The sequence below is a fragment of the Pogona vitticeps genome, chromosome 12 (genome assembly GCF_051106095.1).
Source record: "Pogona vitticeps strain Pit_001003342236 chromosome 12, PviZW2.1, whole genome shotgun sequence".
Classification (NCBI taxonomy): domain Eukaryota; kingdom Metazoa; phylum Chordata; class Lepidosauria; order Squamata; family Agamidae; genus Pogona; species Pogona vitticeps.
This window is the reverse complement of record NC_135794.1, coordinates 12,330,860-12,348,374: the sequence shown is the minus strand read 5'-3', so window position 1 is coordinate 12,348,374 and position 17,515 is coordinate 12,330,860. Positions and strand designations below refer to the sequence as shown.

At 45.5% G+C, this 17,515-nt stretch overlaps 1 protein-coding gene across 4 annotated transcripts; it reads right to left on the bottom strand.

The window, feature by feature from the left end:
- Positions 1–4,215: 4,215 nt before the first annotated feature.
- LOC140702462 (methionyl-tRNA formyltransferase, mitochondrial-like) lies at positions 4,216–16,267 on the bottom strand. 4 transcript variants are annotated; one of them, XM_078380856.1, is made up of 10 exons: positions 14,074–14,542; positions 12,345–12,557; positions 9,913–10,035; positions 8,824–8,926; positions 8,505–8,580; positions 7,171–7,262; positions 6,191–6,272; positions 5,465–5,527; positions 5,168–5,250; positions 4,216–4,750 (listed from the first exon to the last, which is right to left on the bottom strand). In XM_078380856.1, exons 1-10 carry the CDS (start codon positions 14,397–14,399, stop codon positions 4,541–4,543), a joined length of 1,371 nt encoding a protein of 456 aa, XP_078236982.1. In that variant the 5' UTR covers positions 14,400–14,542; the 3' UTR covers positions 4,216–4,540. The 4 variants fall into 4 exon arrangements, with proteins under 4 accessions (XP_078236982.1, XP_072838306.2, XP_072838305.2 ...); XM_072982205.2 differs by lacking the exon at positions 14,074–14,542 and adding an exon at positions 13,363–13,966; XM_072982204.2 differs by lacking the exon at positions 5,465–5,527 and having other exon boundaries at positions 14,074–14,538.
- Between the last annotated feature and the right edge of the window lie 1,248 nt (positions 16,268–17,515).

The window sequence follows — 17,515 nt, the reverse complement described above, 5'->3', positions numbered from 1 at the left end:
TCTCCTCCGTCGAGAGGTCACGGCTCCTCACCGTCTCCAAGCCCTCAGTTGCGGGACTTGCGGCCATGGGCCCCTCCTCAGCTTGGCAGGCATCCTTGTCTATGTCATTGGATTAAGCCACCTCCTCTTCCTCGCTGCTGGAGCCCCCTTTCTCAAACGTCCCTGCTATTGGCATGCCCGAGCCTCTCCGGGTGCAGTTCAAAAGCATGTAAAAATGCAAGTAGATAAATAGGTACCACCTTGGTGGGAAGGAAACGGTGTTCCGTGTCTAGTTGCACTGGCCATGTGAGCATGGAAACTGTCTACGGACAAACGCTGGTCCTATGGCTTGGAAATGGGGATGAGCACCGTCCCTTAGAGTCGGACACGGCTGGACTAAACGTCAAGGGGAAACGTTACCTTACCTCTTGGCAGCAATTTCCATAGTTTAACTGTTCTCCTTTTGGGTACCTTTTCTAATCACAAATGTCGCTTTCCCCTCACCTAACATCCTCTGGACATCAGGCAGATTATTTACCTACACAAGCCTGGAAACTCAAATTGAAGCAGATAAAAAATTATGTATGGATGGAAGGAAGTTCATATTGTAGCAATCACTCCACAAGCCAACCCTCCAATAAGCTGCTGCAAAACTCCAGTCTCTTTTGCCTCTGTCTGTGTATAGTGAATTAAGACTCCGCAACCAGCAAAAGCAGTTGATTTAAAGAGCTGCGAAGGAAATCATTCTACACAAGGACTCAGCTCTGAATAAATAGGGTTTGGGAATGTGCTGCTTGTTGCCCGTTTGTGTGGACCCAAAGGTCAGGTGGTGCTTCCTTGACAGGTCAAACGTGCTCCCGGTTCCTGGGATGGTTGGGGCGCTCCAGAGGTCTTGGGCAGCAACTCCCTAGAGCGATCGCAAAATGTCAATTTCTAGCGAAAAAATGGTCACGCGGGGTAACTGTCTAGCGAAGCACCACTGTAGCCCAATTCTGGCCTTGCTTTACTCTAATAAGGTGTGTGTTGTTGTTTTGCCATGTTTGTATTACCTGTTTACCCACGCATATTTTTGTCAAGTCCAGAAGCAAGCAGTGCCACCTGCTGGTTCACTGGGGACAATGCACCCAGTAGCTTGTAAAAATGAACTATCCGCTGGCCCTCCTTGTGGCATGTGGAAAGAACTCATACGTTGCAAGGGCTCTACCTGCATGAAGGCTGTTCGTACAAACAGAATTGGAGGGTCTATCCCTCACCTGCAGAATGAATGCACGGGACACAATACCCCAGCTTCACACTGTGATGAGATGGGTTTTTGAGTTAAAATCTTTTAAAGGCATATGGGTTTTGTAATTAAGAAATAAGCCAGAGAGGTTCCATCTTGTTTCTTTGTATAAAGTATCTGTGCTATGCTGACAAGTTGTTTTCCAGGCGAGCAGAGAGAATGTTATTCTGAGAGCCTGAGAAAGGACTGTGTGCTTAGATAGATGGGAGTTGTTGTGACTCTTTGAGAAACCACCGTAACCCAAATAACATCTGGTGCGTATGAGAAAGAAGTCATGTGGTGCAACAGGACTGTTTGCCTAGTAACGAACTCTGATTGGATGACATCGTGGGAAGGTGCATTAAGCCCTTGCCAGTTACTCTTGAAAAAGGAACTTTTTGCCTATGGACATTGTCTTTTCAAGACCGACCTTTCAGTCATTCGTGACCTACTATTCAGCCATTTGGGACTCACCCTAATGTCTTTCGAGACGGACTGGTGGCCTACCTACATGGACTGGTTCCTATGCTTTGCTGGATTACTTTTGGACTTATGGGATTTTTCCTAAGGGCTGTGCATGGACTATTTTCTATGGACTGTTCTATGGAATATTCTTTATGGACTTCTTTTCTTGGAATACTCCATATGGACTATGCTCTTGTAATTTTGTAAGGACTATGGTATATTTACTGGATTTTACTTTTCTAAGGACTATGGGACATATAATGGATTTTTACTTTTGTTAAGGGATTTTTATTCTACAGTATCACTGAGGACTATAGCCTTTTTATAACCTACTTGGATTATTTTGTTTTTACTAATGATTTCTTGGATTGGAACTGTTTTTATTCTTTTTAATGGCTTTTAGTGTTTTTTGTAAGGTTTTTGAATACTTTTCTATTTTTCATGTTTTCTTTGCCTCACTACATCTGTGTAACTAAACAGCACAATGCTAGTTTATTTGTTTTGGTTTAATTTGGCTTTGATACTTAGTAACATGCTTTTTCTTTAATAAAATAAAGATTATAAAACTCATTTGGTTTCCTGAACAGTACACTTGTCATAGGGTCATCTGAGAGTGCTGCCTCAGCCTAGCTTACTTAGAGTCCTGTCAGTGGTGCAAGTTAAGTCTAAGGACTACAAAGCCCACTTGACCTTTTCATAATAATATCTGAGAGTACCAGGGTGTTCTTATGTGGGCAGACCTGCGAGAAGGAGTGTTGTATCTTGGCTAGCTGAATTTGGACTCATTCAGCCCATTTTAGCATGTGCAAACTCCTGATTGCTCTCTGCTCAGGCATACACGTGTGTTTTCGAACCCGTGTTTGCTGGCACACACCACCTCCAAGAATCAGGGAACAGGTGAGGGAAAAGCTCTACCTTGAAAAGCCATCACCAATGGGGATTGCATCTGAGCTATGCAGAGTATGTCTTGAAAAATCCAGAATTAAAAAAATACGTGGAAGGCTCAGGATAGGCGCTTAAATGCAGAGTGTGTTTTGCTGACTCTGCAACCCCGTTCCATCTAAGCCAAGAATGGACCAACTTGCAGTCCTCCAGCTACTGCTGGACTGCACATCCCATGAGCCTTAGACAGCACAGCCAGTGGTGGGACTTGTAGTCCAAAATCTTAAAGGTGGCAATGACCTTCTAGTGAAGTAGTTGCTTCCATTTTATTATTTTGTGGAAACCAAATATGCACTGCCTGGAACACCAGTGAAGTGTGCACATTATTTCTAAAAACTCCATGTTCGAGACATCAATACATTGGCAAAAGTATGTCCCTGGAGGGCTGCTGCCATTACATTACTGGCAAGTACAGTGGTGCCTCGCTTTACGAGCACTCCGTTTGATGAAGAAATCGCATTATGTTGAAGATTTTGCGATCGCAAAACGATGTTCCCTATGGGGGAATTTTGCTTTGCGATGATCGGTTCCCTGTTTCGGTAACCGATCATCGCAAAGCGATGATTTTCAGCCAGCTGATCGGCAGCTTCAAAATGGCCAAGGGTGGAAAACATGGCCGCCTGCTGTTTTCTCGCACGGATTCCTTGCTGCACAGGCAGAGAAAATGGCTACGCTATGGAGAATCTTCGCTGGACAGTGAGTTTTAAGCCCATAGGAACGCATTAATTGGGTTTTGATGTGTTTCTATGGGCTTTTTTAAATCGCATGACGTTTTCGTTCGACACCGATTTTTGCAGAACGAATTAACGTCATGTGAGACACAACTGTAATAATTTCCCCTCCCCTGGGGGAAGATACACTGAAATGTTGCTATGCAAATGTCACCAGGGGGAGGAGATGATGACCAGTACTGCTGTGCGGACATCCCAAATCCACTGTGTGCAATGCATTTCTGCAGGAGCAGCCAGTGCAAAAGAGGGACATTTTCCTACACAGAAACTCTTTTCTGATCAACATTCTCTCTAATTTCCACACACCTCCCTGGGGTGACATTCCACTACTAGAACAAAAGGGGCTGGAAACAATAGGTGTGGGTCCACGGAGGGGTTGGTGGAGTCAAGCACACTTGGGCTTCTTAGAGGGAGACTTGCTTTGCTATACTGATATATAGCAATAAATTATTTTATATATATACTGCTCTCTCTCAGAAACAAATCTCCCTCTAAGATGCACGAGTGTGAGTCAACAAAAATAAATTACTTTTATATCAATAAACATAATTTATTGATAAATCATTATAGCAGAAACAATTCTCCCTCTAAGATGCCAGGGCATAAAATAAAACAGGAGGAAATTAACTGGTGCTGATAAAAGTTTTTCAGACAGTAGTCCTGGGATACAAACCACAGCACAACAGAGGTATGGAAAGTATTGGAAGAACTGGAAAACTTTTCCCTCGTGTGACTAGGGCCTTAGTCTGCTTGGCAATTCAAGAGTGTGACAAATGTTAAGGACTGCCACATCTATACACCACAGAAGCTTTCCATTTCTAGACGATACACCACCAATTTCATTCAAACGGGTATTTATGTTGTCCAATATAGAAAGTGGGACATTGTTCTCTTGCAGCATTTTTCAAAATGGCTGTTACTAAATTCTGCATTCTTCTTTTGGATCACAAAGCTGCACTTTAGAAAAGAACCTCAGAACATACTCATAACAGAGGATATGAATTCCAGGAAATCCTTCTGGCTGCACTGAAAAATCCAGAATTAAAAAAATCCGTTCAAGTGTTCAAAACGAACCCTTCACTTAAGGATGGATTTGAAACAATGCTGAGGGGCTTCCAGCCATATCATCTGGAATCATCACCTGATTCTTCCGGACGGTAATTCAAGTCAATTGCTGCTGTGCGTTGTGTGAATGCAACACTCTATTTTTGGAACTGTTTTTTGTTCTGGCCATCTGGAGTGTCTGAAACCTGCACTCTCTGAGAGGCATTTTGGAATTCTGCTGAAACCAGGGATGCAAATATCCATTGTAGAATTCAAAAGCTGTCAGCTTCTTCTTAAGGATCACGGTCTTTGCTCCAACCCAGCCTTCCTAGAAAAGGGAAATAGGCAAAGTGAGACTGGGAAAGGCCAGAGCACTTCTTGCAAGTCTACAGGGTCACTGCCCACAGCTAGAGGCTAAGCATGCTGTCCCTCTCGGCTTTCAAGGCTTTGTAATGCCATCTTTCTTCGGCTGCAGGAGTCAGCTTGGAGAACATGGGGGGGGGGCAGGGCCTGATTTAATTGCAGAACTTTGTCTGGGAGAAGGAGGAGGCAGAGGTTCCAGAAAGGCATTAGCATCCACCATAGTGTGCATTTTGAAGCCAGGGTAAAGACGACATGAGCAAGCAAGTTGAGCATAAAGTTACATTTGAAACCATTCCTTCAGTTTAACAAATTGGGACTGGACCACTGCCCCAACAGGGAAAGGGGGATTTTAAAGAATGGAATACCACACTTAGGAACATACCTTGCAGTGGATCACTAATGTTTCTGACTTCTTATCGTAGAACACTGATCCTGGGAGAATCTCATTTTCAGGTCTTAACCTATCTGAAAGGAAAACACATGTTCTACTCACTGCTTTCCCACAGCAAGTGATTATTAAGTTCAACCTCCTTCTAAAACCTCATCAAAGTACAGTGGTGCCTCGCTTAACAGTGATAATACGTTCCAGGGAAATCGCCGTTAAGTGAAAACATCATAAAGTGAAAATAAAAACCCAGTTGAAACCCGTTCAATGCATTCCAATGGGGTAAAAACTCACCGTCCAGCGAAGATGCTCCATACAGCAGCCATTTTCGCTGCCTGTATAGCGAGGAATCCGTCCCTAAACACAGCGGGGAGCCATTTTAATTATCCGGCGGCCATTTTGAAACCGCCAATCAGCTGTTTAAAAAACATCATTTTGCGAAGAATCGGTTCCCGAAGCAGGGAACCAATCATCGGAAAGCGAAATTCCCCCATTTAGACCATCGTTTTGCAATCGCAATTGTGATTGTTACAAAGCAGATTCGTTGTAATGTGCGGCAATCGTAAAGGGAGGCACCACTGTATCAGATCTTAACCGTGCTTCCCAGTGCTCCTTAAGCTCTGGCCTCGGTAAGGCTCAAGGAGAGACTTTTGTAACTCAGCTGGATCAGCTAATAAATCTTAACACACCTCATGCTCTCCAAATTTGTTTCTGGGATCAATACATGCAGGGTGCTTTTTGCTGACCTTAGATGTCACAATGCACTATAACACAACTACCACTTTCCTATGTAAGGGGAGTGGCTTAGCTTTGGGTTACTAAAGGCTTTACAGATCCAAAGCAGTACTTTCAGAAGGGGACATACAGCCAAGCTGGATGGCAAAACAATAGTAAAAACACTTGCAGGAAACAAATAATGGGCAACAAAAGAAATATAATCATAGAATGCCCCGCAGTGCCATTTAACCTTTATTCCCCAGCGTTTTACAAATGGGAATATTAAATGATTCATTTACGAACCACTAAAATCAGGCAATGTCTCCACTTCTGCAAGATCCAGGAGCTTTACCACATTGCCCATCCACAGTGTTCGCAGGGGCATCTGAAAAGATGCAGCACAATAAAATATCTAGGCATAGCATAGATTAAACACCAGACATCTTATGTCTCAGGAAGTGGCGTTGTCCATGAAAGCTTACATTGAAATATAGCAGTTAGTCTTTAAGGTGCCACAAGAGCTTTGTCTTACATGGGAGAAATTCAGAGTTACAGTACTTGCTGCTTTACTGGAATTCTAAGGAACTGTCTTACATTGAGCCAGACCACGACTCCACCTGGAAATGGTTCTCTAGGGAGTTCAGACATTCAGTTTCCCCAGGCCTACCAAGGACTTCACTTGGGACAACTGCATGCAAAGCATGTACTCTTGACAGACCAAGAGCGCCTCCTCTGGGAAGGTGCCATGCTCAGTTACCAGTAGAGAAAAGAACCAATTCCTCCTTTCCCCTGATGGTGTTTCAACAGAGGCATGGCATGTGTAAGACCAACACGATGTCGGCTCAGCCTGGAGGAGGTCTCCAGGCATAGGAGCAGAGCAGTCTTGATAGTCTAGGGCAGCAAAACCACCAATAATTCACATAGCTCTTTACTCAATAACTGGCTTTATCCACCACCAGCTTCTCTGGCTTGCAATTAAAAGTATCAGCACCAAGAAAGAGGAGTGTGTCACTGGAAGCGAAATCTAAGGCTAACAACAATAACACCTATTTCACCTGCCAAGCTCTACACAGTTATGTTGGGAAAAAGGCACAGAGTTTATGCTTGGTTTTTGGTCACTTTCTATTTGGGGGTGGACCAGAAGCTTCAACTATGCTACTATAGCAGTACTTTTTGTTGCCTTTCTTGATGTTGAATGTTCCTCTGTGTTCTTTTCAAGTCACAGCAAAGTAAAAGTTGGAAGTGAGTAATTTTTGTAAACCTATTTGCAAGACTGTTCTTACCAATGTTCCCAAGGCACGGTGCATCCTTAGTATTTGCTCAGGGGCCTGCTCTTCCCATTGAATGCAGCTCATAGCAGCAGTAACTTTAGGAGCTTTAAGATAAAATGAAATGCAGGAGTCAACAGACCACATTTTACACCTTAGTTCTTTAAATATTTGGACACCTCTTCTAAATAAACCCACCATTCAGATAATTGCATCACTAGTACTAATTTACTTCAGTGTACGGTGATGTCATAATCCTTCCTCATCTTAAAAGAATGCCACCAAACTCACCTCTTGGGCTCCCCACCCACCCACAAATCCTGATGCTCTACGGTGATTCATTAGAAGAATCAGCTGCTGCTCCTAACTTTCCTAAATGAGAGGGGGGAAAGAAACCATTCCTGGTGAAAAACTGATTGACTTATTTCGAACACCTTGTAGAAGAACCCTAACTAATAAAAAAAATAGTAAATTAAGGAGGGAATTGCACCAGTCTATTACACCAGTGATTTCCAGCCTTTCTGACACCAGGGACAGGTTTAGTTGAAGACCATTCTCCCAAGGTCTGGGGGAGGGTATTTGTTATGCAGTAAAGGTAAAGGTAAAGGTTCCTCTTGACAATTTTTGTCCAGTCGTGTTCGACTCTAGGGGGCGGTGCTCATCCCCATTTCCAAGCCATAGAGCCAGCGTTTTGTCCGAAGACAATCTTCCGTGGTCACATGGCCAGTGCGACTTAGACACGGAACGCTGTTACCTTCCCACCGAGGTGGTCCCTATTTATCTACTTGCATTTGCATGCTTTCGAACCGCTAGGTTGGCAGGAGCTGGGACAAACGACGGGCGCTCACTCCGTCGCGTGGATTCGATCTTACGACTGCTTGGTCTTCTGACCCTGAAGCACAGGCTTCTGCGGTTTAGCCCACAGCGGTTGTTGGAAAACAGGTTTGAATCAAGCCCTTTACATGTATTGTACCAGGACAAGATGAGTGGTGAGCAGGAGGTGAGATGCAATTGAAGGTCCACCTCCTGTTAGATCAGCAGCAGCTTAAAATCTAATAGGAGTGCAGACTCCTACATTAGACTCTAATGCCACAGGCCCAGCCGATTTTGCAGCAACAGGAGGGGAGCGAAGCTCCACCTCCTGTTAGATCAGCAGCAGCTCAGAACCTGATAGGAGCACGCTGACAGGAGGCGGAGCTTCGCTCACCGCTCACCTCCTGCTCGCCACTCATCTGTCCCAGTGGCCCAGTCCTTCCAAGGCCACGGACTGGGACTGGCCTGCGGCCCGGGTCTTGGGGACCCCTGTATTAGGCAATACTGACTTCATTCAAGAAATACTCCAAACATACCAGCTGTTGTTCCTTCCTTTGGCTGCTCTCTCTTGTTCCTTAAACTTTCGGCTAAGTGTTCTAGAACAGCAATGAGCTGAGAAAAGAAAATCCAAAGCATACATTACAAAAGATAGACTCCAACCAATGTGGTCATATTTATTCAAATTTCTAAACCAGGGAAGCACGTTTCTCCATTTTTATTGTTTCATCTGTCTAAAAATTAATACTTCTACCCTCGGATGATCAAGTTCTTCTTGTTTGGTTCACTGATACATAAAACCTTCACTACCATTTCTTGTTGCAAAACCCACTTTGAAGAAGGGCCATGTTAACTTACCATGTCTGCACCCAGTTTGGATAACACTGACTCCAATTCTTTTGCCGTGCAGTTGGGTGGAACTGGAACGGTTTCCTGTTTAATTATGGGACCTACATCAAACCTATGGACATAACACATAGCATTACGTTTTTACTTTTAACTTGGAGTTATGGTTTTTAAACAAAGAGTAAGAGCTCATGAAAGTTCGTAAATCAATGGGAGGACAAGAAGCTGACAGAAAATTATAGATACACATCCCTACAAGAAACAAGCCTTCAGTGTTTGATCTTACAAGGCCGCCGTCAGTCAGAGCTGCTTTAAGTGCCACTATTCTATAAAATCTAGATAGTAGATATACTACTCTACTTTGGGTAGAGTGGGTGGCATATCAGTGTAATAAATAAATAAATAACCAAATAACCAAATAACCAAATAACCAAATAAATAAATAAATAAATAAATAAACAAACAAACAAACAAACAAACAATTTAAAAACTGCAGTACAGAGATACCAGAGCAAACATGAACTAAGGCAGTTTTGGCTGAACATCTCTACATACTTCTACATCTCTACATAAAACATACTGCCCAATGGTTTTAAGAGATCACATGAAACCTGCTACAACATTTTTGTAGTGTGAACGTTTTGCTTTAGGTTCCAGACGACCAATGCCATTCGAACCTCTCCTCTCATTCTCCCGCCCCTAGTCTTAATTCAATACCCACTGTAGGATATACCTCCTAAACAAGTTCTTTTTGGCCGTGCTTCCACTTGTCATTTTGGAAAAATGTTTGGCATTCTTGGGGGCTCTCCTTATTCTGTCACTTTGGCTCCAAAAACACTGACAATAACAAACTAAGTTCTTAGTACTTATTATTAAGTAGCCATTGTCTGTACTTTTTTAACAAGCTCCAGACAACACAAAAATATAAAATCAAGCTGCATAATCCTAACCTTTGAATACATTAAAAAAAGAGAAAAGCATTTGTAATGGCACAATGTAGTTTCAACAGATGGGAAGATCACTCAGCACCCACAAAATTTTCAGAGTTGCTAAAAAATAGGTTTTGACATGTTATTCCATTAGATAAAATATCATTTATACCTCTTTGGCCTAATCTGCATTATTGTCACCCCAGTAACTGTATCTCCATGGAGTACTGTGTGGATGATTGGCGCGGGGCCATGCCATCTCGGAAGACAGCTGGGATGGACATTCAATACGCCACTGAATCAGAAATTTAGAAGAAATTTGGAAATCAGAAGAGAATACTAATTCTATAATATGCATAAGCACTTAGTGACCAATTTATTTATTTATTTGATTTGTATACCACCCATCTGGCAGCCAAGGCCACTCTGGGCAGTTGACAACGAATAACAAAAAACAGCAGAGCAACAAAATAGCAAATAGCAGCATTAATATACAATACAAAATTATAATACAATAAACACAATTAAATGTAGAGAAAAATAAAAACATGGAACATGGCAGTATGATAGAAGTTATATTATTGCACACTACTGTATCACAGTATAGTTAGTTCAGGGAAGGCCTGTCTAAATAATGAGGTGTTTAGTAGCTTTCTGAATGTGCCCAGTGAAGGGGGAAGGCGGACTGCGGGCAGAAGAGAGTTCCAGAGTTGCGAAGGTTCCGTTAAAAAGGCCAGATTTCCGGTGGTTGTTTTCCAGGCCTCTCTCGGGGTCAGGCCTCTCAGCCGCCCTGCCTGCAATGATCTTATAGGATGGGCAGACCTAACCGGAAGGAGGCACTTGGCCACATATTGAGCTTCCAAACCATTTAGGGCCTTATAGGTTAGTAGCGTCCCCTTGAAACAGGTATGGAAGCAAACAGGTAGCCAGTGTAAGGCGGCCAGGGTGGGGTTAGATATTTTCTAACCCCACCAAGAAGTCTCAACACCGCATTCTGGACCCGTTGCAGTCTTCGTAGCAGTTCCAAGGGCAGCCCCACATAGAGGGCATTACAGTAGTCTAATCTCAAAATTATCAGCACATGGACCAGCATGGTGAGGGACCTGGCGTCAAGGTAAGGACGTAGCTGGGCGATCAGCTTTAGGTGGAAATAAACCGATCGGACTAGACACTATTTGAGATGTCATTGAAATTGATGGGTCCAAAATCACACCCATGCCGTGAACCTCTTCTTTCATGGAAAGAGTGCATGCCCCCCAAAAAAAGATAGGGAGGCACCCAGACAACAGACAATAGAGGCCTCCACCCAGAGGATATCCATCTTGTCTGGGTTCAGTCTCAGTCTGTTTTCCCTCATCCATCCCGGCACCGCATCCAGGCAGCACTCAAGGGACGGGACAGCATCCACTGCAGAAGGATGGAAGGGGAGATAGAGCTGGGTGTCATCTGCGTATTGGTGACACAAAGCTCCAAACTCCTGATGACATCCCCCAGCGGCCTCATATCGATATTAAATAGCATTGGGGAGATGACTGACCCCTGCGGGACTCCACAACGGAGAGTCAACGGAGCGGACAAAATCTCCGCAAGCTGAACTCTCTGAGGACAGTCCTCCAGGAAGGATCTGAGCCAGGCCAAAGCCTGAGCACCAACCCCCAACCCCGAGAGCCTCCCCAGGAGGGTACTGTGGTTGATGGTATCAAAGGCCACTGAGAGGTCGAGGAGAACCAGCAAGGACACTTTGCCCCTATTGGCCTCCCTCAAGAGGTCATCTTGCAGGGTGACCAATGTGGTCTCCGTGCCACGATGCGGCCTGAACACAGACTGGAACGGATCAAGGGCATCAGTCTCCTCCAGGAGAGCATGAAGCTGGTTGGCCACCACTCTCTCTACCAGCTTGCCAATAAAGGGGATATTGGCGACTGGACAACAGTTGTTAATATCAGCAGCAGCCAGATTGGTTTTTTTTTTCCCAGATAGGCCAACCCCTCTTTAAATAGGCATCTTAACATTCAATAAAGTTGTTGCAAATATATACTGCTCAATTATGGTCCCTTTTCCACTTTATGTACAAATGTATGTTGCTATCAAAGTGCATTTGATTTAAATCACAATTTAAATCATGCTTTATATTTAAAACATTGTGGGGTTTTTGATTATTTACATTTTTTTAAATCAACTTTTAAAATTTTTAATTGCAATTTAAATCAATTTGATTTAAAAAATTTCTTCCCACCCTGGGCTGCCATTCTGACAATTAACCTCATAAACTGTAGACAGTAGAGAAGCAGAGAACTGAAGGATAAGGGAAGAGGAACAAGAAAACAATCTGAATTTTTTTTAAATTGTTACATAAAACTGAAATTGTAAGACAGAAATGATTTAACACAGTAATAAAGATCCCCCATTGTCTTCACCTTGTAAGAGAGTGATAATAAGTTGAATACTTCAGGGAATAGTTCTAGCAGGCTCTACTTCAGGCACCAGTAACTTCATCCCATGCAGCATCCCTCCCCAGTGGTCAGAGACCTTCCACTTATATATTAGCCAAATACTCTGAATTATTTAGATCACACTGAGCATGCTCCAAGACCACAGTCTTACTATGGGAACTTCAAGATGAGGTCCTCATGGAGAAGATGGCCAAATGATGCAACCACACCGACGTCAAAGTGGTCGCACGAGGCAACATCTGGCCAGAAGTGGACAGGGTGTTGAGACTGCTCTGCATAGTTCTTGACAGGCAGTCCTTTTGGCAGCTGGGGCTGTACAATCACCACCTCCAGATGGTCTACAAGAGCATTCGGTCTGGGCTCCCTGCAACAGAACATTTTAAAAAAAGAGGTCAAATGGAAGATTTGACACTGCCAAGTTACCACCATGCCAAGATTTGAACCCCACAAGAAAACTTCTTTATACCAAGTCAGATATCTGCTCATCTAAGCCTGTACTGTCTCCTCTATGGGAGGGAAAACTCCTGGGGCTAAAACTGGCTGTCTCTACTTTCACAAGGGTGATGTCCTTTCCCTGTAAGATCAATGTTTGGTGATTTCCCAACCTTTGCACAGTGTTCTTCTTCCTCAGTTCTAAAAAAGGTTGAACCTCTAAGGCTTTGTTAAAGATATAGTAAGTTCAAATGCTGCTTGATCCTTTGACGCCACCCACCATCAAAATAAAAACACCCTGAGATTGCTTTTGAAACAGAATGAGCCTCTCACACTGAAAGGTCTGCTTAAACTTGCCTCACATCTCTTAAAGTCTTGGTCACAAAGAAGTCACCAGAGATTACAAGGAGTGAACCTGTCATTTGTGCACAAAGGATATGCTCTGCTGCTGAACTAGTCTTTTTATTCATACTTCTACTCCCAAACATTCTGGATCCCCATTATTCTGTATCTTGTAAGTCATCTATGATGGCTTTCTGCAGACTTACTGCCATACAGTTAAATTACGGACTACAAGCCTTTAGTCATTCAAGAGCCTCCATTACTGGACAAAGTATGTGCAGTTGAACGCATACTTTGTCCAGTAATTATTAAGTCCAGAGCAAAGAAAAGAGTTCCGACTCCTGTCCTCTGAAGACGCCGGCCACAGACACTGGTGAAATGTTAGGAAGAACAACCTGAAGAACACGGCCAAACAGCCCGAAAAACCTGCGACAACCATCGGATCCTGACTGTGAAAGCCTTCGAGAATACAATTCTTAAGTTCTTTGCACAATTTCTACATTTGCTTTAGATGTGCTTCTCATTTGCTATTTCAGATGGCTTCTAAAACTGTTTCACATCATAGATACAGAGAAGGAGAGAAGGTGCTTGGAGGTTTTTCTCATGCCAGTGTAGGAATTAGATAAATAAATGAATAGATCCTGAGGGTCTCGGGAAAAGTCCCTGCTGAGGCTGTCAAGATGGAACCTGTGCAGAGAGACTCTAGAAGGGCTTTCCAGGGAAGGGAGATACCGAAGGAGGGATTTAAGGAATGACGCTCCCCCCCCCCGTGAGTTTTAATGGCCCTGGAGGGATCTGAAGCCAAGCCTGCTGGGTCCTGGTCCGGCCCACGAAGCCTTGCAGCCCCCGGGGGAACCTCCAGCCCCTGAGCCCCTCGGTTCCACAGCAGGGATGGATGGGAACCCGCCTGCTGCCCACGACCCTCGTCCAGCCCACGCAGGCCATCCCGGGCTCTCCGAGAAGCCGGTCCGCTTCCCGGGGCTTTCTCCCCCTGCCTTCCCCCCCCCCCCGCTCAGCCACCCTTCAACCCAACTTCCGCTTGACCTCTGACCCCCACCCACCCACCCCCCCGCTTCCCCTTTCTACCCCTGGGCCACAGGACACACCGAGCGGCCTGGAGGGCGCGGAGCGTCTCTACGGAGAAATCGTCGGTGCCGAAGAAAAGGACCCTCCAGGGCGGCCCCGCTCGCCTCCTGGGAAGCTCCCTGGCCGCCGCCGTCCCGTGAGCCCGCCTCCAGCCATCCCGCCCGACCCGCCACAACGAGCCCCTCATCGCCCCTCCGCCCGCCTCCTCCTCCTCCCTCAGGCGTTCGCGTCGCGCGGCAATGACGTTCAGCGCGCTCGCCCGATTCCAAAGGAACAGTTGCGGGCGGGGAGAGCAGGCGGCGTGGGCGGGGCTTGGAGCCAAATGACGTCGCGGCCGAAGCGTCATCTAGAAACCATGGCAACCGTATCCATGGCTGCCGATCGCCCACCGAGTTCCAGGCCTCCTTGCTCCACATTCTCTCCCCACAGCCCTTGCTGTGTTGACACCCGAGTGCCTTGCAGGCAGGAATGCAACCGGGAGAGCTTCCATGTTTTTAGCTTTAATACTCTGTTTCAATGATGTAAGGCGCCTTGGTCCCTTTCTTAGGAGGAAAGGGCGGTGAAAACCTTTAAAATAAATAAAATAAGTAAATATTCTGTGTTTGTCTGTCTGTCTTTGCTAGTTTTGTTTGAAGGCACAGTGGAGCTCAAGAGACAGGAAAAATAGGAGTGACTGCCTGATTCCAGCTCTTAAGCCTCATTGTTTGAGCCTCCACAGTTTCAGACCTCTGAGGAGGTGCACAACGTGTCCCTCGGCCACAGAAAGATCAAGCTGTGGGTTGGCTGGGACCACGGTAGGCTTTAGAGGACAGTCAGTGGATCTGAAAAACAGTCTCAGGGCCTAACACATTCCAAGACTTTAAAATCATGTCACTTTGAACCGAACAGTCTCCATTTTCTCTGACTACAAATCCCATTCTCCTTCGGATCATCACATCCTGTTCTGAGGATTATGAATTTTTTCTCTTTTTTTCCCTTGATAACAGATCAAGAGTCAATTCTGTGTTTTGGAACAAAATAATATGACGAATGGCCAAAGCTCCAGTGGGAGATCCCCTGGGTAACACTAGTATATATGAAAATATCTCTCTTATGTTCGATCGCAGGCTGTCCATGCGTGTCATGAAAATGGGGAAGAAGGCTAGCGCCAGGATGCATTAATAGCACCATATGTACGTGACATGGTCAAATGCTGCGGGATTTGCACTGCTTTTAAAAGGGGTGAAATGTCAAGTCTTTGACTGACCACATGATACAAACCCTGCTTGCAATTGGTCCAGACTTTTCTGCTCCCAAAGTGGCTTTTCCCCCCTCTGTCACTGGGACCGTCTCCTTTTTCAAGCTGGCATGTAGACCTCTGTTGTTATTTTATTTTCTTTAAAATATTTTACCATGCTCTTCTTCAAAAGCACCCAAGGTGGCTCACATGATTAAAACATAATATTTAAAACTAAAACCAAAAGGTATACAAAGGCTAAAAAGGATGAAAGAGCACACACTACAAGGTCAACAAAAGTCGCCTGGAAAAGACATTGAAAAGAGAAGGGCACAAACATCCGTTTTAAAATCCCACTCGAGAAACCAGCGAGGGAGGAAAAGCTTGAGTGAAGAGAAAGGCCTTGGCTTGCATCTAGGAGGACAGCAAAGATGGGGCCTGCCTAGCCTCAAGTGGGAGGGAGTTCCAAAGTCTATGGGGTGGAAAAGGTTGGGGACCCCTCCTCTAGCCAGCAGGTCACTAAGGCATGTGTCCCCATGGCCGGATGAGACCCTCCAAGCTTTCTGGGCAAGCATTGCAACCAGCATGAATGGTAGTGGTGTCCACCCATATAATGAATATTAATGAGATATATCTGCATGGACCAATGAGAGTGTTCTAGAGGTGGAGTCACCAGAGTCTCTGCAGGAGGAAGAGAGGGAGAGAATAGAGTTTTGATGATGTTGGAGTCTGGGCGAGGGAGAGTGGTGGTTGAGGAGGAGGAGGAGGAGGAAGGAGGAAGTTTGGTTAAGAGTTAACAACTCTGCTTGTACTGTCATCATCTGTAACAATAAACAATTTGTATTTGGTGCTTTTAAAATGACACGTTGCCTGGACCTCTATCCTGAAAGATAAACAGTGTTGATGTAATCAACCAGTGGCAGCTGAACGACACATACTGTGAGCCCTTCGCTTGGTGGAACAACCAGGGGCCACGCGGGAACGTGACAATGGTGAACTCCCAAATCAGTCCTGTCACCCATCTATTCCCCCTTTCCCTTCTTTTCAAGTAACCCAGGCAGGGATGATGCTTTTCTGGTGACATCGGGTTTCAATTTAGTTTAAACTAGTTAATGTCCCCAGAGATGAGGTCAGTCCTGTACGCCTTACTTGAGAGCAAGGAAGAGAAGTAACGGATTGGGGTGTGTGTGATTCTATCGGGGTTCTTTCTCAGTTGTGAATCGTGGCGTGCTTTGCAAAACGACTGTTCAGACCTTTGATATTTTGTATTCTGAAACAAGGAAGGACCTTTCCATCATGTTCTTTTTCTATAAAAAGCTTTTTCAGAAATGTAGTTGTCTCAGGCTTGACTGGGGGGAGGATCCTCGGACAGACTCCTGGGCTGAACCTGGGAAGTTCTATGCCGCTTGTCTGCAAACAAGACCTGCCGTGTTTCTTTTGGGCACGTACCCCCTCCCTGGCTCCTCTAGAACCATATCAGGGGGACACTTGCAACGCTTCCCCCACCCTCCAGCACCCACCCCCCACCCTGCCCTGGGACTCTTTTCTGGCCATACGTATCCGCGTTGTGCTCCATTTATGGGATTTCTGGGACTCATCTGTTGGAGTTCTCCCTGTGCTGCCTGGGCGTCCCCAGGGAGGCAACCTTCTCCTGGGTTCTTGGGTGCACCTCCCCCCCCCATATCCCCTTCGCCCTGGAGTCGGAGAGCCCTCGGGGCTGTCAACCAGGAAAGAATCGGCAGAGGCAGGCCCAGGAAGGAGTAGCGGCCAAGAGGCAGGACCAGAGGAAGGGAGGGAGCTGGGCATGGGAAGTCTCCCTGCGGTGCAGCAAGGATGAGTGGTGAACGCTTGAAGCAACCCAGGGCTCCCGTGTGAGCACCGATGGCGGTTTGAGACGCAAGACGGGTTGTGAATCAAACCCCAGCCAGGCTGAATTGTTCAGCTCTCCAGAGGAGTCACACCCTTAGAGAAGGACTAGAAATGCTTGGCTGGGACCACCGTGGGTTTTATTTAGAGGACCAGGAGCAGACCTCACACCCACATATAAGTCAGGAAAGGGCCGGGCAGCCTCTTCTGCTGAGAGGACATCCTGGAACGATGGAAGCCGACTTGGCCTCCCGGGTCTGGTTCCCTGAGAGGCAAAAGCCGCTTGGGGCTTCCTCACGCGTCCCAGAGGGCTTCCTGGGATGGGATGTTGTGGTAAACAGGGGGCAGTAAACAGGCCAGATCATAATGGTTTTAAGGAT

Excerpts from the sequence above, each read along its gene's own strand:
- LOC140702462 (XM_078380856.1), bottom strand. The coding sequence starts at position 14,399 with ATGACGCTTCGGCCGCGACGTCATTTGGCTCCAAGCCCCGCCCACGCC. Across the intron at positions 8,927-9,912 it reads ATGCAGATTAGGCCAAAGAG|GTTTGATGTAGGTCCCATAA; the intron begins GTATAAATGATA and ends TTATGTCCATAG. Across the intron at positions 5,251-5,464 it reads TGGAGCATCTTCGCTGGACG|ATAGGTTAAGACCTGAAAAT; the intron begins GTGAGTTTTTAC and ends TTTTCCTTTCAG.